We start from the raw sequence: 18,761 nt of genomic DNA, 5'->3' as shown, positions 1-18,761 counted from the left end.
CCAAGAACATTTGACACAATCTACACCAAACGACTGTTGAAAACGACCTATCGCTGTATTGTGTGCGTCAAATACGTCCACCTTCAGTTAGCAAGTAGGCCTACAGGCTACTCTTAGTACAGTATCACCTTTATGGAAAAAACACATTTGAGTCAATAACTAAAATGGACCAATATTGACCTCCAATAAAGCACAATGGTCTGTGTTTATGTTCCCTCTGTGCAGGCATGCCGTTAGCTTATGTCAACAGACGACTGAGTCCTTTTACCCCGTATTCATAACACAGCCCTGATGTCACTGAGATAACCTTAAGTAACCACTGACGTGGATCTGCTAGCTAGACCAAACACAAGGCTTGAGTTGACACACAGAATGTACTTTGCCCAAAGATGGATAACTTGAAACATCATAAAACATTCACAACAATTTCTTCATGCCATTTTCAGTCAGTTTGAACTTTTGAACCCTGAAATATCACCGCAATATCCCTTTTTTCCATGTCATTTTGAGTCACTTTTGACTGTTGGATTCATAGTCTTCAGTCAGTTTCTTATGATTCCCCATTCAGTTCTGCCAAGGCTATTCAACTATTACTCTGGCAGTGACAGATGGCCAGGGAGAATCATTTGATCACTTCAACAGTACATGACATATTTCTTCATTTGGCATCTCTCTACAAGGCACATTTAACTGGACAAGGAACTGACACTGTCCATTCTCTAGCCTCGCTCCCGCTCACCCTCTCATTAAATGGTCCTCCAGACGGTGACAGCCACTGTGTCAGATGGAGATTTGCCGTGCAGCTCATACTGAAATAAATATAATCCACTCCACCTTCTTCCCACCTATGAGCCTCTTTCTACCCTTCGATATCATAATCACACAACAATTTTCTGACAAGCATGAGAAAACATGTTTCAAAACATTGAACAAACCCCCTTGAGGTTGCAATTTGAATATCAGCCACTTGTACAGAGATTAAGGACTCCCTAGACGGGATACTTCAGTATCTGCCCATCTAAGCTCTCATCACCATGGTGATTGTTAGGATCACCATGGTGACGATAGGCTGCCCTGCTCCCATCATGCATCTGTCTACCCATCATGCCCTAGCCTTTGTCCTCTCCCCAGGAGAGATGTGGCAACACCCAGAGGAGTGGCATTAGATTTATGCATCTATTTCCAACCATCATACAAGCCCTAGTCCCAATGAATGGAGGTCAATAGTCATTGGAGCGTTTCAATGTCCCTCACCCTGGGACTAAAAAGTAACAAACAACTAAATGTGACAGGGAGCCCGAAGGGAGTTGACAAGTTCACAGCTCTTTCAGAGAACATGGCTTCATACTGCTTGATGGATTCTGGGCCTACAGAGGGCCAAGTGCAGTAGTAGTGCACTACTTTTGACCAGAGCCCAATGGGCCAAGGTCTGGGCTCATGCCTCCCCAGGCCTCTGGCCTCCATTCTCCTTCCTCTGGTTCTCTCTCTGGGGTGATGTTTAATGAGGATTCTTTATTGGAGTTCTCTGGGAAGAGTTGGGCCCCATGAGGTTTCTACTCATCCCAAGTTTAATTGTGAGCTGCTTGCTTGCCTGGCTCATGGCCTATGTGAGGCTACCCAAGTATATTACTATGTCTAAAACGATGCCAATGATGACTTTTACAACTGTAATTAAGCTTATGAAATAGACAATAATGTGTGATTTGATCAATTCCACTGTCACATCTGAAAACATTCCGTCTAAATCTTTTAATTTACTCATAATCACTGCTGTCATTTGATCAAAACCAGCCTAACGTGTCTCTGCCTCAATGTTTTTTTATCTATGAAATGATTGAAAGATTGATCATATTTCCTCTTGGCAATTCATCAGGCCACCAGCCTGCTATCCATCATATCTACTGACAAATCTACTGACCAGGCAGGTAGCCTAGCGGATAAGAGTGTTGGGACAGTAACCGAAAGGTCGCTGATTTGAATCCCCGAGCCAGCAAGGTGGTGGGAAAATCTGCCGTTCTGCCCTTGAGCAAGACAATTAAACCCAGACAGAACATCTGCTCTCTGTGGATGTGGATTAAGGCATCCCCTGTACCTCTCTGATTCAGCGGGGTTGGGTTACATTTCAGCTGAATGTATTCAGTTGTGCAACTGACTAGGTATCCCCTAGTGTAGCTGGTGGTTCATAGTCAAATACTCAGTGTAAAGAGGACAACAGGGTGGTTCATAGTCAAAATATGTCTGTTATGCCACAGTTACCAAACAGCATGTTCATTGTACTTAAGCCATTGCTCATCTCTACCAAACCTTAGTCAATGGGAGGTAAGGATAGACACAGCTGTCAGTACCTGAGGGGCTTTTTTCATTAACTTTCTCTGTCACGACCAAAGGAAAGACTGACTTAAGAGAATGGAAGTGTGATGAAATCATGGCAGCCGAGAAGACAGTTGGTAGAGAATGGTGTTTGTAATGCTAAGAGTTATGGGTTCGATTCCCACTGGAGCCGTCCATATGTAAACAATGTAATGCATTGACTGTAAGTTGTTGGACAAAAGCATCAACTAAATGGCATACAGTATATTAGCTGGTGCAGTAGAGTAGTAGCATCACTTGTCCCACACTTCCTAGTGCTCTTGCACCACTCTCTGCCCAGAGACAGGCTGAACATACATTTCTCATCAACAGGTTTCTCCGAAAATGTTAGTGAACAGGCGTCATAGCTTACTATGATATACTGTACCTACCTCATATCTGTGTAGTAAGAGAGGGCATATATGTTAGATAATATTGCATCCTCTGTATGTTGTTGAATTTCTGTCAAAGTGTGTATTGGAAAGATACAACCATACCCACTATGAGCTTGGATTGAACTAAACAGATACCAGATACCACAATGTTCAACTCTACCAGCACTAGCTCTCTCCCTGGTGACATATCCCAGTTCTAGAAGCATTAATTATAAATCTGGCAACACAATGTCTGTGGGGAGGTCACCACTGACACCAACCAGTAGCAAGGCATGAAACATGCTGGGATATACGTGGGTAGTGTTCATTAGGGCACACACCGGAAAACAATTTAAAACACGAAATTAGCATTTCTTATGGAGGTAGTCCCGCTCCTGTTTCAGTCCGTTTTCTTCCATTTGATACCGAACGAACACGATGCAGGAATTATATCTTCAGTATTTGCACAGCCAGGTAAGCTGCCTAATACTACGAATAGTAAAACGACAGGTTCATTATTGTATTCTTTCTCTCTGGTGATCATACCAAGATGTTGTTTATTGCTGCAATACAATGACACAATAATACGTGTGATGATTTCAGGGCAAAATATTCCACTACTATGTTGAAGTTAATGTAAAATTGTGAGAATAAAATAAAATAGTATGGAATAGAACTGGGATATAACATTATGTGACATTAAGTGTGTTAAGATAAGTAATCTTCGAAAATGGGCAATCATTCAAGGCTGCAGTATGAGTGTCAGTATGCCAACTATGATCATTTGTTTCTTGACATCTGAATGTGTGGTAGTGAATCAACAAAAGCAAAATGTACTCTACACTCTTAGAAAAAAGAGTACCAAAAGGGTTCTTCGAATGTCCCTATAAGTAGAACCCTTTTTGGTTCCAAGTAGAACCCTTTTTGATTCCAGGTATAACTATTTGGGGTTCCATGTTGAACCCTCTGTGTAAAGGGTTCTACATGGAACTCAAAAGGGTTTTTATCTGAAACCAAAAGGGTTCTGCCTGGAACCAAAAGGGGTTCTTCAAAGGGTTCTCCTATGGGGACAGCTGAAGAACCCTTTTAGGTTCTAGATATAACCTTTTTTCTAAGAGTGTATTGAAGAAAACCAGTTTTCACTCCTTCAATGACCACTGTCAAATAAGATTAACCAGAGCCATGTACTATATCTACATATTGATCCAACCTGCACGCCCACGCCGTAGTCATTTCTCAGTGATTTTTCCTTTATTAAAACCACTTGGCTTCGGTCAAGACAGCAAGACAAATCCTTCTACGGCTAAGGCTCTGGACTCCTATTCCAAGTCTCTCCAAAAAATGGTCACATAATATGCTGTGGAAGAATGCAGGCAGTTAAACCAGTTACAGACTACAGTAGGTGCCACTCAGCAACACCGAAGGGCATTCCGAGAGTCCACGTGTCTGTCTGCTCACCCTGTAACATTGCACAATTCTCAACCAATAAATCCTTTCCAGGACGGTGCACCCTATAACACCACATTTCCACATACAAGCAAACATGAGATGAAAGAACTTTAACTGTGCAATAACCAGGAAAAATACATGAAATGTAAACTCCTGTCCCTTGCTTGAGAACCTCATAGTACTGACCTTAACAGAAGACCACAGGGTTCTCATCTCTCCTTCCTGCTCATACTTCACACCAGCTCCCTCTTGCCTTTCTTTTGAAGTTAGTCCCTCCAGATCCACTGTTTCTGAGGCAAAGTTAGTGGAGGAAAAGAACAACAGTCCAAACAAACTGTTCATTTTCTTCTCTTCATGTTCTTGCTTCTTTCAGCTGTTTTGTCTAGTCTTCCTCCCTCGGCTATCTCTCCACACCAAAACAAAAGGGATAAAGAAAACAAAAGGAGAGAGCTGTGCAGCGAGAGAGCATGACAGAGACAGAGAATGTGTGGCACAAAAGTCTGCTCGGACACAGACACCTCACAACTCTCCTGTTCAAATTTAGAGGCTGGACCTGGTAGAGCAGAGCCGAGCCCCACTGAGCATGCTCAGAACTGAGAAGCACACTTTTAAATGAACATTAGTTCCTTTCCAGTCCCTGGCTTCCCCTCCCCTCTCTCCAATATCTCTCTCTCTTGCTCACTCCCTCCTCCCGCATGCCTCACAGTTGAACAGGAATCAGGAATGCTACTCTTATACCAGAGTCAAACCATTTTCTCTACCTCTCTGGATCAACACGTATAGCCCCCCTCTGACTGACAAACAGTCAGACAGACAGCGGAAACAGTATTTAGTCATATTGGAGCAAGACATGCTTTACTTACAGGAACACACAGCGTCAAGCTAATTTTCAATCCAGATCACTTGCAACAGTCTTTTCATCTTTCTGTGAAGTCTAGACAGGAATGATAGTTGATTTGAGGGTTTCTAATACTACAACCAAAATGCTAAGCGTAGTGTTCCATAGGTCAAGTCAGAAATAAGGTCAGAATGATGTCACGTGACCTTTCTCATTTCCCCAACATATCTCCACACGCAGCACCTTGTCGGTCATCACAAAAACACAATTGCTTGCAAATGCTTTATGAAAACATGAAATGTTTAAACAATCATATATCTATTTAACACTCTCTTTCTCTCTCTGGTCCCTTATATCTGGGCTTGACTGATAACAACATAATCTCTTCCTATGTGTGAGCCCCCTATTTGGCATCAGACTGGTGATCCAGCAGGACTTCAGCTTACTGTTCACTGTGTCCCACACCACTACCTCCCACAGATGGGTGACTTACTCCCACCACTTTCACGCTTCCCACACACACACACACACACACACACACACACACACACACACACACACACACACACACCACATTACACCACACCACACCACACCACACCACACCACACCACACACACACACACACACACACACACACACACACACACACACACACACACACACACACACACTAGAATCAGTGCAGTGCACTTACCCACACTTGGCTGATAGCAGAGGCTTGGGAAATGGAGAGTCATTCTGTGGAGAGTGATTATATTGCACAGTGAGAGAAGCAGCAAGTCAGATCCTGAACAGGGGGGACTAACACTGACCAGTACATATGGCACATAATCTACTGACAACAACCTAAGCATTTTATAAACATTGAGCCACCTTAACACCATTACATAAAACACTCAACATGTCGTCCAGAACAAAATTACTTAACTGCCTAATACAGCCTAAAGGTAGAAATATTGGTTATTCCTTTAAATTGTTGATCTTCTGAGACCATGTTATGCAGTTAGGTGCCTGTGTAATCTCAAGACTCCATATTGACCCAATTCCTCTGTTTCATGGAATCTGTATGTATTGAAACCAGGCTATGCAACCAGGACAGCAGTTGGAAGACAAAAACATTCCTTACACATCTGTCCTTTGGTAGTATACAGTAGCTAGGACCACATCACAAAAACATTCCTTATACATCTGTCCTCTGGTAGTATACAGTAGCTAGGACCACATCACAAAAACATTCCTTATACATCTGTCCTCTGGTAGTATACAGTAGCTAGGACCACATCACAAAAACATTCCTTATACATCTGTCCTCTGGTAGTATACAGAAGCTAGGAACACATCACAAAAACATTCCTTACACATCTGTCCTCTGGTAGTATACAGTAGCTAGGACCACATCACAAAAACATTCGTTACACATCTGTCCTTTGGTAGTATACAGTAGCTAGGACCACATCACAAAAACATTCCTTACACATCTGTCCTCTGGTAGTATACAGTAGCTAGGACCACATCACAAAAACATTCCTTACACATCTGTCCTCTGGTAGTATACAGTAGCTAGAACCACATCACAAAAACATATACACTCAAATGGCAAAGCAAAGCTATTCAATGTTTGTGACATAGAAGGGTTCACTGCTTAATTATTTGGTTCAAGATGCACTGATAGTTTTCTCTAATAATAATATAGTATCTTTAATTTCATAAATAGAGTTTTAAAGGACTGTTATCACAACAATGAAAATAGGAATTTCTGTAAAAACTCAAATAAATTACATTTCAATGTAATCTTGTCGACATTATAGCATTAAAGCAATCTCTCTGAAACCTGTCCAATGTATTGGAGCTAACCTGACTGATCATACTCTCAACACTCTCAACAAGCTCTCACAGACTCACATCAGAATTAAACGTTCATCCATGTTTCTCAAACGTCAAATTTTCAAAGTTGTTCAAAAGTCAAATTTCAAAGCGTTTAAGGTTAAGTTTAAGTTTAGGTGTTATCTCCAAAGTCTTAAGGTTAGACATTAACTCTGAATGGTTAAGGTAAGGGTTAAGGTTTGGGATGGGCTCAAAAACAACTTTCCATTACTGGATTTGAACATGCAACCTTTTGCACGAGAAGCAGATGCTGATGCCCATCCACCATCCCGATTCACAATGCCCTAGCAAAACCGAAGCCTACTTGAAGGTAACAGCGCTCACTGTTGCCCGTAGTGGCCGGTTTCCATATCATCTCTCGACGTCCTCAGACATGGATGGATGTCTAACACTGACTTGTATCACGGGTGACCTGGCTAAACAAGCTACCTTCCCAAATAACAGGGAGCTCAGATTCAAATTCGAAAAAGTCTGTTAATATGGGGGGGGGGGTGGGGGGGGGGGTGGACAAGATGGGGGTGAGGATCGGGGGAAGGGAGTGTCAGTCAAGCTCCAGACGGTTATGGACTGGTCCTAGAGGTCAAAGGTCAATCAAAGGTCGTGGGAAAACACAGGTCTATATGGTGATGTCAGGGTGGTGCTCCAACTGACCAGGGAGCAGACAGACAGGCTAGGGGGATAAGGGTCCTAGCTACTAATTAATTATCCCCCCCACCTTCATTTTTGAAGGTTTCGAGCTGCGCGTCCCCCCGCGGTGGTCTCAGAGCAGCGTCACTATGTCATAATGGGATGCTGGACTATCGCGTCTCAGCGTCTGTGGGCTATGCTTTATGCTTTAGGGATTCCTTGGGATAGCTGTCTGGGGCATTGTGAGGTAGTTTGTGGTAATTAACCGGACCTGGGGAGAGAAGGAGGCGAATCATCAACAAAGTGACTAAAGCCAAGACCCTTTAGAGATTGGGCTTGCTTTGCCTATCTGAGCTTCAGGAGAGCCCCAGTAGGATAGTGGCCAGTCCCTCTTAGCTCCATGCTGCCTCATTAGCTTTCTTTTACGGGGGACATGGGGGCCGGAGGCCGAACATGACCTCTGACATTGTGTGCTGACAAGCTGTGCACCGAGAACAAAGCACTGTCATTAAGAGTAGCTCAGAAGGGGCTGAGCCTTACAATGTGCAGCAGTGTCAGTCTGTAATGAAATGAAATGGCCGAATGCATTAGCTCACCCAAACGCACTGCTTGTCAACTTAAGTCTGGCACTGAAAAGGGAAGGCAGGCGGCAACAACATGCTGTTAATGGACCACACTTAACGTCCACCTGTTCCTGTGCAAATACATGTGTAAAGTCTATTGTTTGTTTTTGACCATCAAGTGCCTAAAACCCCATAATCATGGTAGTCCACGGTAGTATATTTCCCCTCTCTTTAAATCAATAAATCAGGAACCAAGAAAAAAAAAACATGTCTAAGGTGCGCAGAGAATCTAAAGCCAAGAGCCATTCAAATTGGAGCTCAGAACAATCTGATCTTAAGAGTTTGTGAACCAGCCTAGGGCTTGTTGTCGAGAGTGGTAGAGTAGTTGACTTGAAAACATTGAGGAGAAAAACATGTTTGGCCTGCCAAAGACCACTTCTACCATTAAGAGAGGGGGGGGTCAGGAAAGGTTCACTAAGGTCTGCTGTGTTTTCTTTGTGGAAAGTCCCCAAGGCAATAGCAAAATGAGGGAGATGGAGAGGAAATGCGTTGCACTCTCCTGATAATAGCTACTATATGAGGACCTAACCTCAGAGACCACTTTATGTATTGACATAGCAATTAATGGATATAAAGCTAATGATATCTGTGTTATCAATTAGCTGCATGTATTGGCAAAGCACAAAAAATACCATTACCCACAGATGTCAACTTTCCCAACTTTAAATGACATTGATGCAATATTTACTTCTGGATCAATTGTGTCTTAAGGAAATAATATGTGCATTACCTTGATTTGTGAAAAACCAAAGCTCAATAACAAATGATTAAGTTGTTAGTTCAGGAATACATTCTCAATGACATTTGTAAAAAAGAAAAATACTCAACTCAAAACTTGTAGTTATTATGCATTATTATGCCGTTATAATGCATTGCAAGACTTGTCAAGAGCATGTATAAGCCCATGATGTAAGGGATAATCAACAAGAGGCTATGCGTTCTATGGAAAATAATGAACGATGAACGAGGAACTAACCTTCCACGGAGTTGCATTATTCCCCTTTTATTTTTGATGCTAGAAATGTGTTCATTTGCCTCTAGAAATGTGTTCAACATCAACTGAAATAGCTAGAAAGTTTACTAGATAGACAGTAGTTGCCTCGGTATCCAAACAAACAGACTTGCTAGTTTAGGTACCCAAACTAGCTTGCTATTATAAAATCTAATTCAACAATGACAATAATGTTTTCAATTCGGCTGTTGCTTTCAAAAGCAGCTCAAACACAGATCATGTAAGAATGAACTATAGCCATTGAATTCCACTGTGCAAATATACCGTGCGTTATATGGAAATAATGCACACTCTAGAATGCCCTTCAAGCCATTTAGCAACGAGCACAGTGTCACAATTGTTGATGTGAGTGAACCAAGATGCAGCGTGGTATGTTTCCATCCTTTTATTTAGAAGATAAACTTAAAACACAAAAACAATAAAGCGAATAAACGAAACGTGAAGCTACATGCAGTGCAGAAAGCAACTACACACAAACATAGTCAAGATCCCACAAATACAATGGGGAAATGGCTACCTAAATATGATCCCCAATCAGAGACAATGATAAACAGCTGCCTCTGATTGGGAACCATATCAGGCCAACATAGATATACAATTCCCCTCGATAACCCACCCTAAATCACACCCCGACCCAACCAACATAGAGAATAAACAGCTCTCTATGGTCAGGGCGTGACAGTACCCGCCCCCCCCCCAAAGGTGCGGACTCCGACCGCAAAACCTGACTCAATAGGGGAGGGTCCGGGTGGGCATCTACCGTCGGGGGCGGCTCCGGTGTGGGGCGAAGTACCCACTCCGCTCGTGGATACATCATCGGAGGAACCGGACCGTGGATCGTTGCCGGAGACTCCGGACCGTGGTCTGAGAACCCCCCCCTGGAGGCGCTGGACCGCAGACCGTCGCTGGAGATTCTGGACCGCAGACCGTCGCTGGAGACTCTGGACCGCAGACCGTCGCTGGAGGTTCCGGACCGCGGACCGTCGCTGGAGGTTCTGGACCGTGGACCGTCGTTGGAGGTTCCGGACTGTGGACCGTCGTTGGAGGTTCCAGACTGTGAAACGTCGATGGAAGCTCTGTACTGGGAACTGTTGCCGGTAGCTCTGGACTGGGAACTGTCGCCAGTAGCTCTGGACTGGGAACTGTCGCCGGTAGCTCTGGACTGGGAACTGTCACCGGAAGCTCTGGACTGTGAACTGTCACCGGAAGCTCTGGACTGTGGTGGCACACTGGAGGCCTGATGCGTGGGACCGCTACAGGTGGCACCGGGCTGATGACACGCACCTCAGGGCAAGTGAGGGGAGGAGGCACAGGACGCACTGGGCTGTGAAGGCGCACTGGAGACACAGTACGTATGGCCGGCGCAGGATATACTGGGCCGTGGAGGTGCACTGGAGGTCTGGAGCGTAGAGCTGGCACAACACGTCCTGGCTGGATGCTCACTTTAGCACGGCAAGTGCGGGGCGCTGGCACAGGACGCACTGGGCTGTGAAGGCGCACTGGCGACACAATGCGTAGAGCCGGCGCAGGATATCCTGGACCGAGGAGGCGTACTGGAGACCAGGAGCGCTGAGCTGGCACAACCCGTCCTGGCTGGGTGCTCACTTTCACACGGCAAGTGCGAGGAGCTGGCACAGAACGCACCGGGCTGTGGATGCGCAATGGAGTCACATTGCGTATCTCCGCAAAACACGGTGCCTGACTGGTCCCACGCTCCTCACGGCAACTGTCTTGCTCCAGACACCAAACCATCCACTCTACCTCATCACTCCCCTCAACCATCTCACAATACTCCTCGCTCTGTCTATCCCAATATTCCTCTTCGCTCTCAGACTCGCCCCTCGGCTTCGCTGACCATCCCGTGTGCCCCCCCTACGCAGCCCTTAGCCGTGGTATATTGGCCATATATCACAAGCACTCCGCATTGCGTTGTACTTAAGAACAGCCCTTAGCCATGGTATATTGGCCTTATACCGATCGGGCATTATTGCTTAAGTATACCACGGGTATGACAAATGATTTATTTTTACTGCTCTAATTACCTTGGTAACCAGTTTATAACAGCAATAAGGCACCTCCGGGGTTTGTGGTATATGGCCAATATACCACGGCTAAGGGCTGTATCCAGGTACACCGTATTAATTATCTCGCAGTGATCCAAGCCATTTTGAGTCAGTTGAATTGTCAATCAGACTTATAGTATGCATATTACATACAGTATTATGCCTTGTTATAAGAGTATAACAAGTTATACAACATTAATGCATACCTGCATTGAAAATTAAAATGTTACAAAAAGAAAACAAGGCAACCACATGTTGTCCCCTGGAATTTGGGCCAATCAGAGCCCTCCACACAACCTCTCCAATCTGTCTTGATCTCCAGCTTGGTAAATGTTCTGTCTCCTTTGACTGCTGGGTGTATCACTAACGATGATCAAAAAAGGCAACAGTAAACATGTAGTCCCCCACGAATGATGCAGCGCCCCCCTTGGGCCAATCATTGTAATTTTGTTAATGATCGCTCTCTATGGCAAGATGCATCATTCACCCAAGTTTTGTCAAAATGTGATTTATGTAGAAACGGACAGACTGAGACAAATCCCCAGTCCCTTCCCCGATTTCATTGTGGGTGACAATACAAATACATGCGTACTTACTGTACATTATTTCAAACAATATAACAACAACATTCACAGTTATGCAAGTGCAATGAGATATATTTCCATGAAATAACAGTTAAAAGATCATCAAAACATAGACCTACATCAAAGCCAATTTAACAACGTTTTCAACTGTAGGTCCTAAGGTCCAAGACAGATTACAACACAGTTCAAACCAGAGCAACCGACAACAGTAACTGGATTGTTGAGGGCGCTAGCTCGGCTAGAGGGGTTGGAGCATCATGTCTACACCTCATAAAATGGAGCTCTAGTGACCCTCACTGGATTTAAATTGCACATTATCTCACAGGCGTTTCGCTTTCAGATGTTCAATCACTCATTTGCCAAACGTCCATGCCTGATCATGTATCCAAGTAATCGACAGTGAAAGCCACCAAGTTCATTCTTGGAAAAAATAGAAATAGAAATTATAACCTCTCACCCCGTTAAAATACCAGCATCTACAACCAGTCTCTCCGCGGATGCAGTCGGCACCCAAACATTTGCAGAAAGTCCATTCAATAAGAGAGGGCCTTATGTGAAATGTATCTGTATCCATGATTTACTGTATGTAAAGTGTACACCTTATTATTGTCAAACTACCCTTTTCATCTTGAAACCCATATACTTTGCAAATATAAACGTTCCTGGAAAAATTCTGAACGTTAAGCCACAATTAACCGGACTAATGCTGAAATGACCTCTTGAATATGTTTGCCATAAACAACTGAATTCAAACAATATAGGCAGACAATAAACATAGACCCAGATTTCGACCTACATGTTTACGTTAATTGCCTGATTACTGAAACTTGAACTGATGAATAATTAGGCTATTATTATCATTATCAGCATTATCATTATTATTAATATACTACCATTATTATTATTATTACAGGATTTGATAATCAAATAGGCCTATAAATCAAGAATGGTATAACATTACATACCTGGCTCTTATAGCCTATCGCGTAGCCTACGTGTCAAGTGCAGCGCATGGTTTGGTCTTCCTTTGGTCCCTAATTTTGTCAAAGAATGGTCAGGAGATATTCTTTGGTCACCTGTTACGGTAGACTAGCCTACAACTGAGTTTGCCAGCATCACTGATGCAGGCTAGCCTTCATATGCTGCTTTAAAGCGAAGTCCACTTTTATAGCCTGAGAATCGAGGCAATGCAATTGAGCGAATAGGTTTCCAAGACAGACAAAAGCACACCTCAATTGATCTAGCGCTGAAAACAAATACATTGCCATTGGCGACACCCATTATTAATGTTTTTCTTAGAGGGAGAATAGCGATTCATATCCAAATAGCGCACATCAATTGCGCAAGCCATTGAGAGCACCTCGTGTCACGTGCCTTCTGGAGAATGGAATCATTTCAGGGGTTCTTGAGCCAACATTTTTGACTCACCCCAATCAATAGTTTGCCAATTTGGAATCGTTTCTTGTACTATTTCACTGTGATATTTGTACATGTTTAGCGATCTTCTATGTCTAGGATATAAACATAGGAAGCAGCAGTAGCCTAGGCTATGGAACCATATTCAATTGTAATAACAATGCAATATTGATTTATTTCATTCTAAATTGTTTTTTTTAGCAGTGCTTACCATTATTGTACCATACATAATGTAATATTGGGTGCCCGATGCTTTATTGTTGTGAAGCAACCTTCTTTATCGGGAAAGAGCACAATGATTATTCAAACGTCTGGAAGTCTATTGACTCGCCCAAACAACGAACAGAGTCCACCGTTGGAAAGTTATAGCTCCTTCAATATGTGAAAAGGCGGGGGAGATGTTTGAGGTGGGAAGTATAGCTGTCTCGAGAGCCTCCGTTACCGATAATTAGCGATCAATCACGAATTAGTTTAAAAGCTTGAGAAGAACACCGAGAGCACTATTAGATTGCAAAGATTCACTGCTTTCCGATAATTACATGTTTTTTTAGAGGAATGAAACCGCCTGTGCTTTTATCAGCCTCTTTGGTGGCCTATCACTCCATAAATCAAGTGGGAATTTAAGGCAACAAACACATAGGCCTACAGTGAATGAGACGTAGGTAGACCTTTGGAAAACTGTTGCATTTGGAGTAAGGGCTTAATAAAAACGTTCTAATCAACTGCAACTAGTTCATTATTTCATGAGGATCCATTTTTTTTTTAACAAGTATTATTTATTTTCTGATAATTAAGACCTGCCTGAAAGACATCTGTACAAAACCCCCTAAGTCAATATCATTAATGTACGATCAGTACTTCAGCTGCTGGAGCTTCATTTCATTGATAGTGTTGAATGAGAAAATGCACTGGAATTAGAAAAGGTCTGTAGCCACCAAAACCTATTCACTACATTGTCCAAATAATATGGCATCTTCAACATATATTGTGAGGAAAAGCAAGAGAAACACAGCACATGGACAACTACCAGATCACGGTAGATTGGATATACAAACCACCATGACATTTGGCGCTTGTCATTATAAAGTGTGTGACATGATGGATAATCAACACAAAGCTACCTACTACATTTGCATTCATACATATGATAGTACCATTATGTATATTGTCCCAGCGATATGTGAACAAAAATATTAATCCTTTCATAAAAGCATGAAAATTGGTACAGGCCTGAATTCCCAAATGAATACCGTTGCCATGACTCTATCTCAGTCGCACCTTCTCAAAATCATTATTTGGGGTGTAGGCCAATGTGATAATCAACTTACAACATTTTCCTTTTTTAAATATTGTTCAATAAATGAGCATAGTGTATTCTTGTGGAAGGTCCATAAAAATAACACTCATCCTGTATCCTGTCCAATACAAATGAGGTTTCAGGCAATGAGAGAAGATAAACTGTGATGCATTTAATTGGGTTCCTCAGACATCCGTAAGGAATTCGTGTGGTTTAGAGCTTGGCATAAAACAAAAGGCTAAACAAATTAAGCAACATCAAACTAATGAGAGACTGGAATATAGCAATCACTGAGGATAGCTTCGGGAATAATACAGACACAGCCCAATCCAGCGGGGATAAGAGTTTCTTCAAAGTTGACATCTGCCTCCATAAACATTGGCATTACTAGAAACATTCAACAATGTAGTTCTTCAGAGGCAGCGCAGGCCTACCCATCCGGCTGAGTTTGTGGAGATTGGAGTGTGCAGTAGCCCCGGTAGATCCCTGTAATTGGTTGTACAATGATGCCAAAGCCAGCAGCTACCTAAGCCACAGAAAACAACTTGTCGGTGAGTTCACTACAGAGGCATTGAGTGGAGTTTTCCTTATTTAACATTGCGCAACTTTGTTTTTTTAACCTTACTTCAATCCTTAACCCTAAAATGAACCAATCACATTTTTTGCCTGAATTTAACTAATCCCATTTGGTTCTGCCCTCAAGACAGACGTGCCCTCAGAACAAAACGGAATAAGGAAAACTCCAATCTGCAAAAGAGGCTGGACATTGACAATGATGTGAGACAGACGTACCACACTCACACAGGTTTGGGGGTCGACTGCCCTTTATCTGCATGCTAGACAGCGTTGTCAACTCAGGTCTCCCTCTGGCTCCAGGCAGGCGGCAGCTGGGGGAAGGTGGTGGTGGTGTTTGTGTTGGTGGACTCCATTTGAAGGAGCTCAGGAAAGCTTGTTAGTCAACAGGCACAGTTGTAGCAGACCTTGACCAACTCCCGTCTCCAAGGTGACCAGCCAAGGGGCAGGAGTCTACAATAAATCAAGTAGGGGAAACAAAAAGAGAAGCACAGCAAAGCAAGTTAAATCTTGCAAAACTAAAAATACACCATTTCTAATAAAAAGTCACTGCAAACTCAAAATAATTCATAGATGCACACAATAATTGCTGGTCTTCAATTTGGGGGGAAATGTACTACTGTAGATGGGGAATAGATGAAAAGGTATAGCCTAAACAACACTTTTGTTTTCACAGGAAGATTACTCAGACTGAACTGTATATTTACGTTGAATATCTACATTAGTATATCTAACTGATACCTTTATTTGAGATTAATTTCTTCAATAAAATGTTTTGTTGTTGACCTAGTTGTATATAGGTTTTCAACAAAGTTGTATATTCAGCAAAATGTTTTAATCATGCATCAATATGCATTTAAAATACAGTATGTCTGTCTGTCTGTCTGTGGAAGATTTAACGTAAACGTGTTTGTTTTTAGATGGTTGCAGAGTTTTTCTGCACTGCAGTAGTAGATGAGGCTTTTCTGAGTGGACATTTTAGCCTTAGGTAATAAAAAGTCTGTTTACATCCAAGTGGGTCAATGCTTCACTTCTCTCATTTCCCAGTCTACTTTAGGTATTTTAGAAGAAGGCAATCATAGCACAGACAAGAAATCTAACTAATACATTTCATTTGGCCTCCAAAGTTCAGGTCTGTTGGGGATGGGAGAGGACTGGCACATTACAGGAGAGTCCAGGCTAAATCAGGACAAGAGTGGCAGAGATCGAATATCCCCAGCTCGGATAAACCCGTTGGCCAGGATTTTTAAGCTGCTGCTGGTGCTGAGACAGTTTCTGAAACCAGAGCCCCAAAGCCCCAGGTGTATTTATATGCTGGAGTAAATAGGGGTGAGCAGGCCACCAAATATAATTACAAGTCTGTGCAACAATAACTCAACGTCAGAGATCTCTTTGGGTCTCCTTTTGGGGTATAATTATACAGAGATAAGTACTCAATGAGCGAGAAAGATGCTACTGATGGAAGGACGCTGTTTCTTTCCCAAAAAATTCAACAAGATGATTGATACACAATTGACTCTCATTCAAGTGTTATGCACATAATCAGAAGTATGAGTTGGCTGTCAAATTTGTAGTCATCATAGAGTACGCCAGTATGAGGAAATTACGTGTACTGTGAGCATACACTTACCAACTGGCAAGTGTCTTCACTGACATTTTCAACCTCTTCCTGTCCGAGTCTGTAATACCAACGTGTTTTAAGCAGACCACCATCGTCCTTGTGCACAAGAACACTAAGGTAACCAGCCTAAATGACTACCGACCCGTAGTGCTCACGTCTGTAGCTATAATGTGCTTTGAAAGGCTGGTCATGGCTCACATCAACACGATTATCCCAAAAACCCTAGACCCACTCCAATTTGCATACCGCCCTGACAGATCCACAGATGATGCAATCTCTATTGCACACCACACTGCCCTTTCACACCTGGACAAAAGGAACACCTGTGTGAGAATGCTGATAATTGACTACAGCTCAGTGTTCAACACCATAGTGCCCTCAAAGCTCATCAATAAGCTAAGGACCCTGGGACTAAACACCTCCCTCTGCAATTGGATCATGGACTTCCTGACGGGCCACCCCCAGGTGGCAAGGGTACGTAACAACACATCCGCCACGCTGATCCTCAACACAGGGGCCCCTCAGGGGTGCGTGCTCAGTCCTCTCCTGTACTCCCTGTTCACTCATGACTGCACGACTCCAACACCATCATTAAGTTTGCCGATGACACAACAGTGGTAGGCCTGATCACCGACAATGAAGAGACAGCCTATAGGGAGGAGGTCAGAGACCTGGCCATGTGGTGCCAGGACAACAACCTCTCCCTCAACGTGATCAAGACAAAGGAGATGATTGTGGACTACAGGAAAAAGAGGACAGAGCATGCCCCCATTCTCATCGACGGGGCTGTGGTGGAGCAGATTGAGAGCTTCAAGTTCCTTGGTGTCCACATCACCAACAAACTAACATGGTCCAAGCACACCAAGACAGTCGTAAAGAGGGCACGACAAAACCTATTCCTCCTCAGGACATTGAAAAGATTTAGCATGGGTCTTCAGATCCTCAAAAGGTTCTACAGCTTCACCTTCGAGAGCATCCTGACTGGTTGCATCACTGCCTGGTATGGCAACTGCTCAGTCTCCGACCGCAAGGCACTACAGAGGGTAGTGCGTACGGCCCAGTACATCACTGGGGCCAAGCTTCCTGCCATCCAGGACCTCTATACCAGGCGGTGTCAGAGGAAGGCCCTAAAAATTGTCAAAGACTCCAGCCCCCCTAGTCATAGACTGTTCTCTCTGCTACCGTATGACAAGCGGTACCGGAGCGCCAAGTCCAGGTCTAAGAGGCTTCTAAACAGCTTCTTCCCCCAAGCCATAAGACTCCTGAACATCTAATCAAATGGCCACCCAGACTATTTGCATTGCCCCCCCCCCCCCCCCCCCCCCCATTTTACACACCGCTGCTACTCTCTGTTGTTATCATCTATACATAGTCACTTTAATAACTCTACCTACATGTACATATTACCTCAACTAACCGGTGCCCCCGCACATTGACTCTGTACCAGTACCTACCTGTATATAGTCTCGCTATTAAGAGCACTTTCTCAAGCAAGAATTTTGCTAGGACTGTCTAGGAGTGGTCTGAGTGGGGAGGGGAAAACTGGCTGTTATTGGCAAAGATGTTTGGAGCTCTTTTATCGGTCCATTAACTAATTTAATTCTTGGTGATGTCATCAGGCAGGCCAAAACTCCAACAATTTTTTTTTACACACAATATGACAGTATCTTATTCCTTTCAGTTCGTTATTTATGTCTACTTACTGCATAATTTTCTAATGATTTCTTTGTTTTTAAATCACTTCAGGCCAGGGGTGTCATGCACCTATTATTTTATAGGGGGCACCAAGTACGTAATGATGGAGAATTTTGAATTTTTCAAACACCTGAAGCATATGTTTCCTGCAATCTAGAGCCATAAGTTTAGTAATTAATTTAACATCTGAAAAAAAAGTACAAGACAAATCTGAGGGGTCGCGTTTCCGTGTGCCCCATGTGGGGATGTCGCCTCTGCTTCAGGCTAATTTTCTCCCTAAGATATGTAGTCAACTCCAAAGGTCTTATACCTACACCTAGTGGCTAAACCATAATACTATTGAACAAGGTGTT

At 43.2% G+C, this 18,761-nt stretch overlaps 1 protein-coding gene across 2 annotated transcripts; it reads right to left on the bottom strand.

The window, feature by feature from the left end:
* Positions 1-9,849: 9,849 nt before the first annotated feature.
* LOC129822100 (uncharacterized) lies at positions 9,850-17,999 on the bottom strand. 2 transcript variants are annotated; one of them, XM_055880052.1, is made up of 2 exons: positions 15,312-17,999; positions 9,850-15,045 (listed from the first exon to the last, which is right to left on the bottom strand). In XM_055880052.1, exon 2 carries the CDS (start codon positions 10,939-10,941, stop codon positions 9,973-9,975), a length of 969 nt encoding a protein of 322 aa, XP_055736027.1. In that variant the 5' UTR covers positions 10,942-15,045; positions 15,312-17,999; the 3' UTR covers positions 9,850-9,972. The 2 variants fall into 2 exon arrangements, with proteins under 2 accessions (XP_055736027.1, XP_055736026.1); XM_055880051.1 differs by having other exon boundaries at positions 15,321-17,999.
* Between the last annotated feature and the right edge of the window lie 762 nt (positions 18,000-18,761).

The sequence above is a fragment of the Salvelinus fontinalis genome, chromosome 24 (assembly GCF_029448725.1).
Source record: "Salvelinus fontinalis isolate EN_2023a chromosome 24, ASM2944872v1, whole genome shotgun sequence".
Lineage (NCBI taxonomy): Eukaryota > Metazoa > Chordata > Actinopteri > Salmoniformes > Salmonidae > Salvelinus > Salvelinus fontinalis.
The sequence above is the reverse complement of the archived record's forward strand: the minus strand, read 5'-3'. Positions and strand labels throughout refer to the sequence as shown.

What these genes read in the sequence shown, in the direction of transcription:
- LOC129822100 (XM_055880052.1), bottom strand. Translation starts at nt 10,941, where the DNA reads ATGGTTGAGGGGAGTGATGAGGTAGAGTGGATGGTTTGGTGTCTGGAG.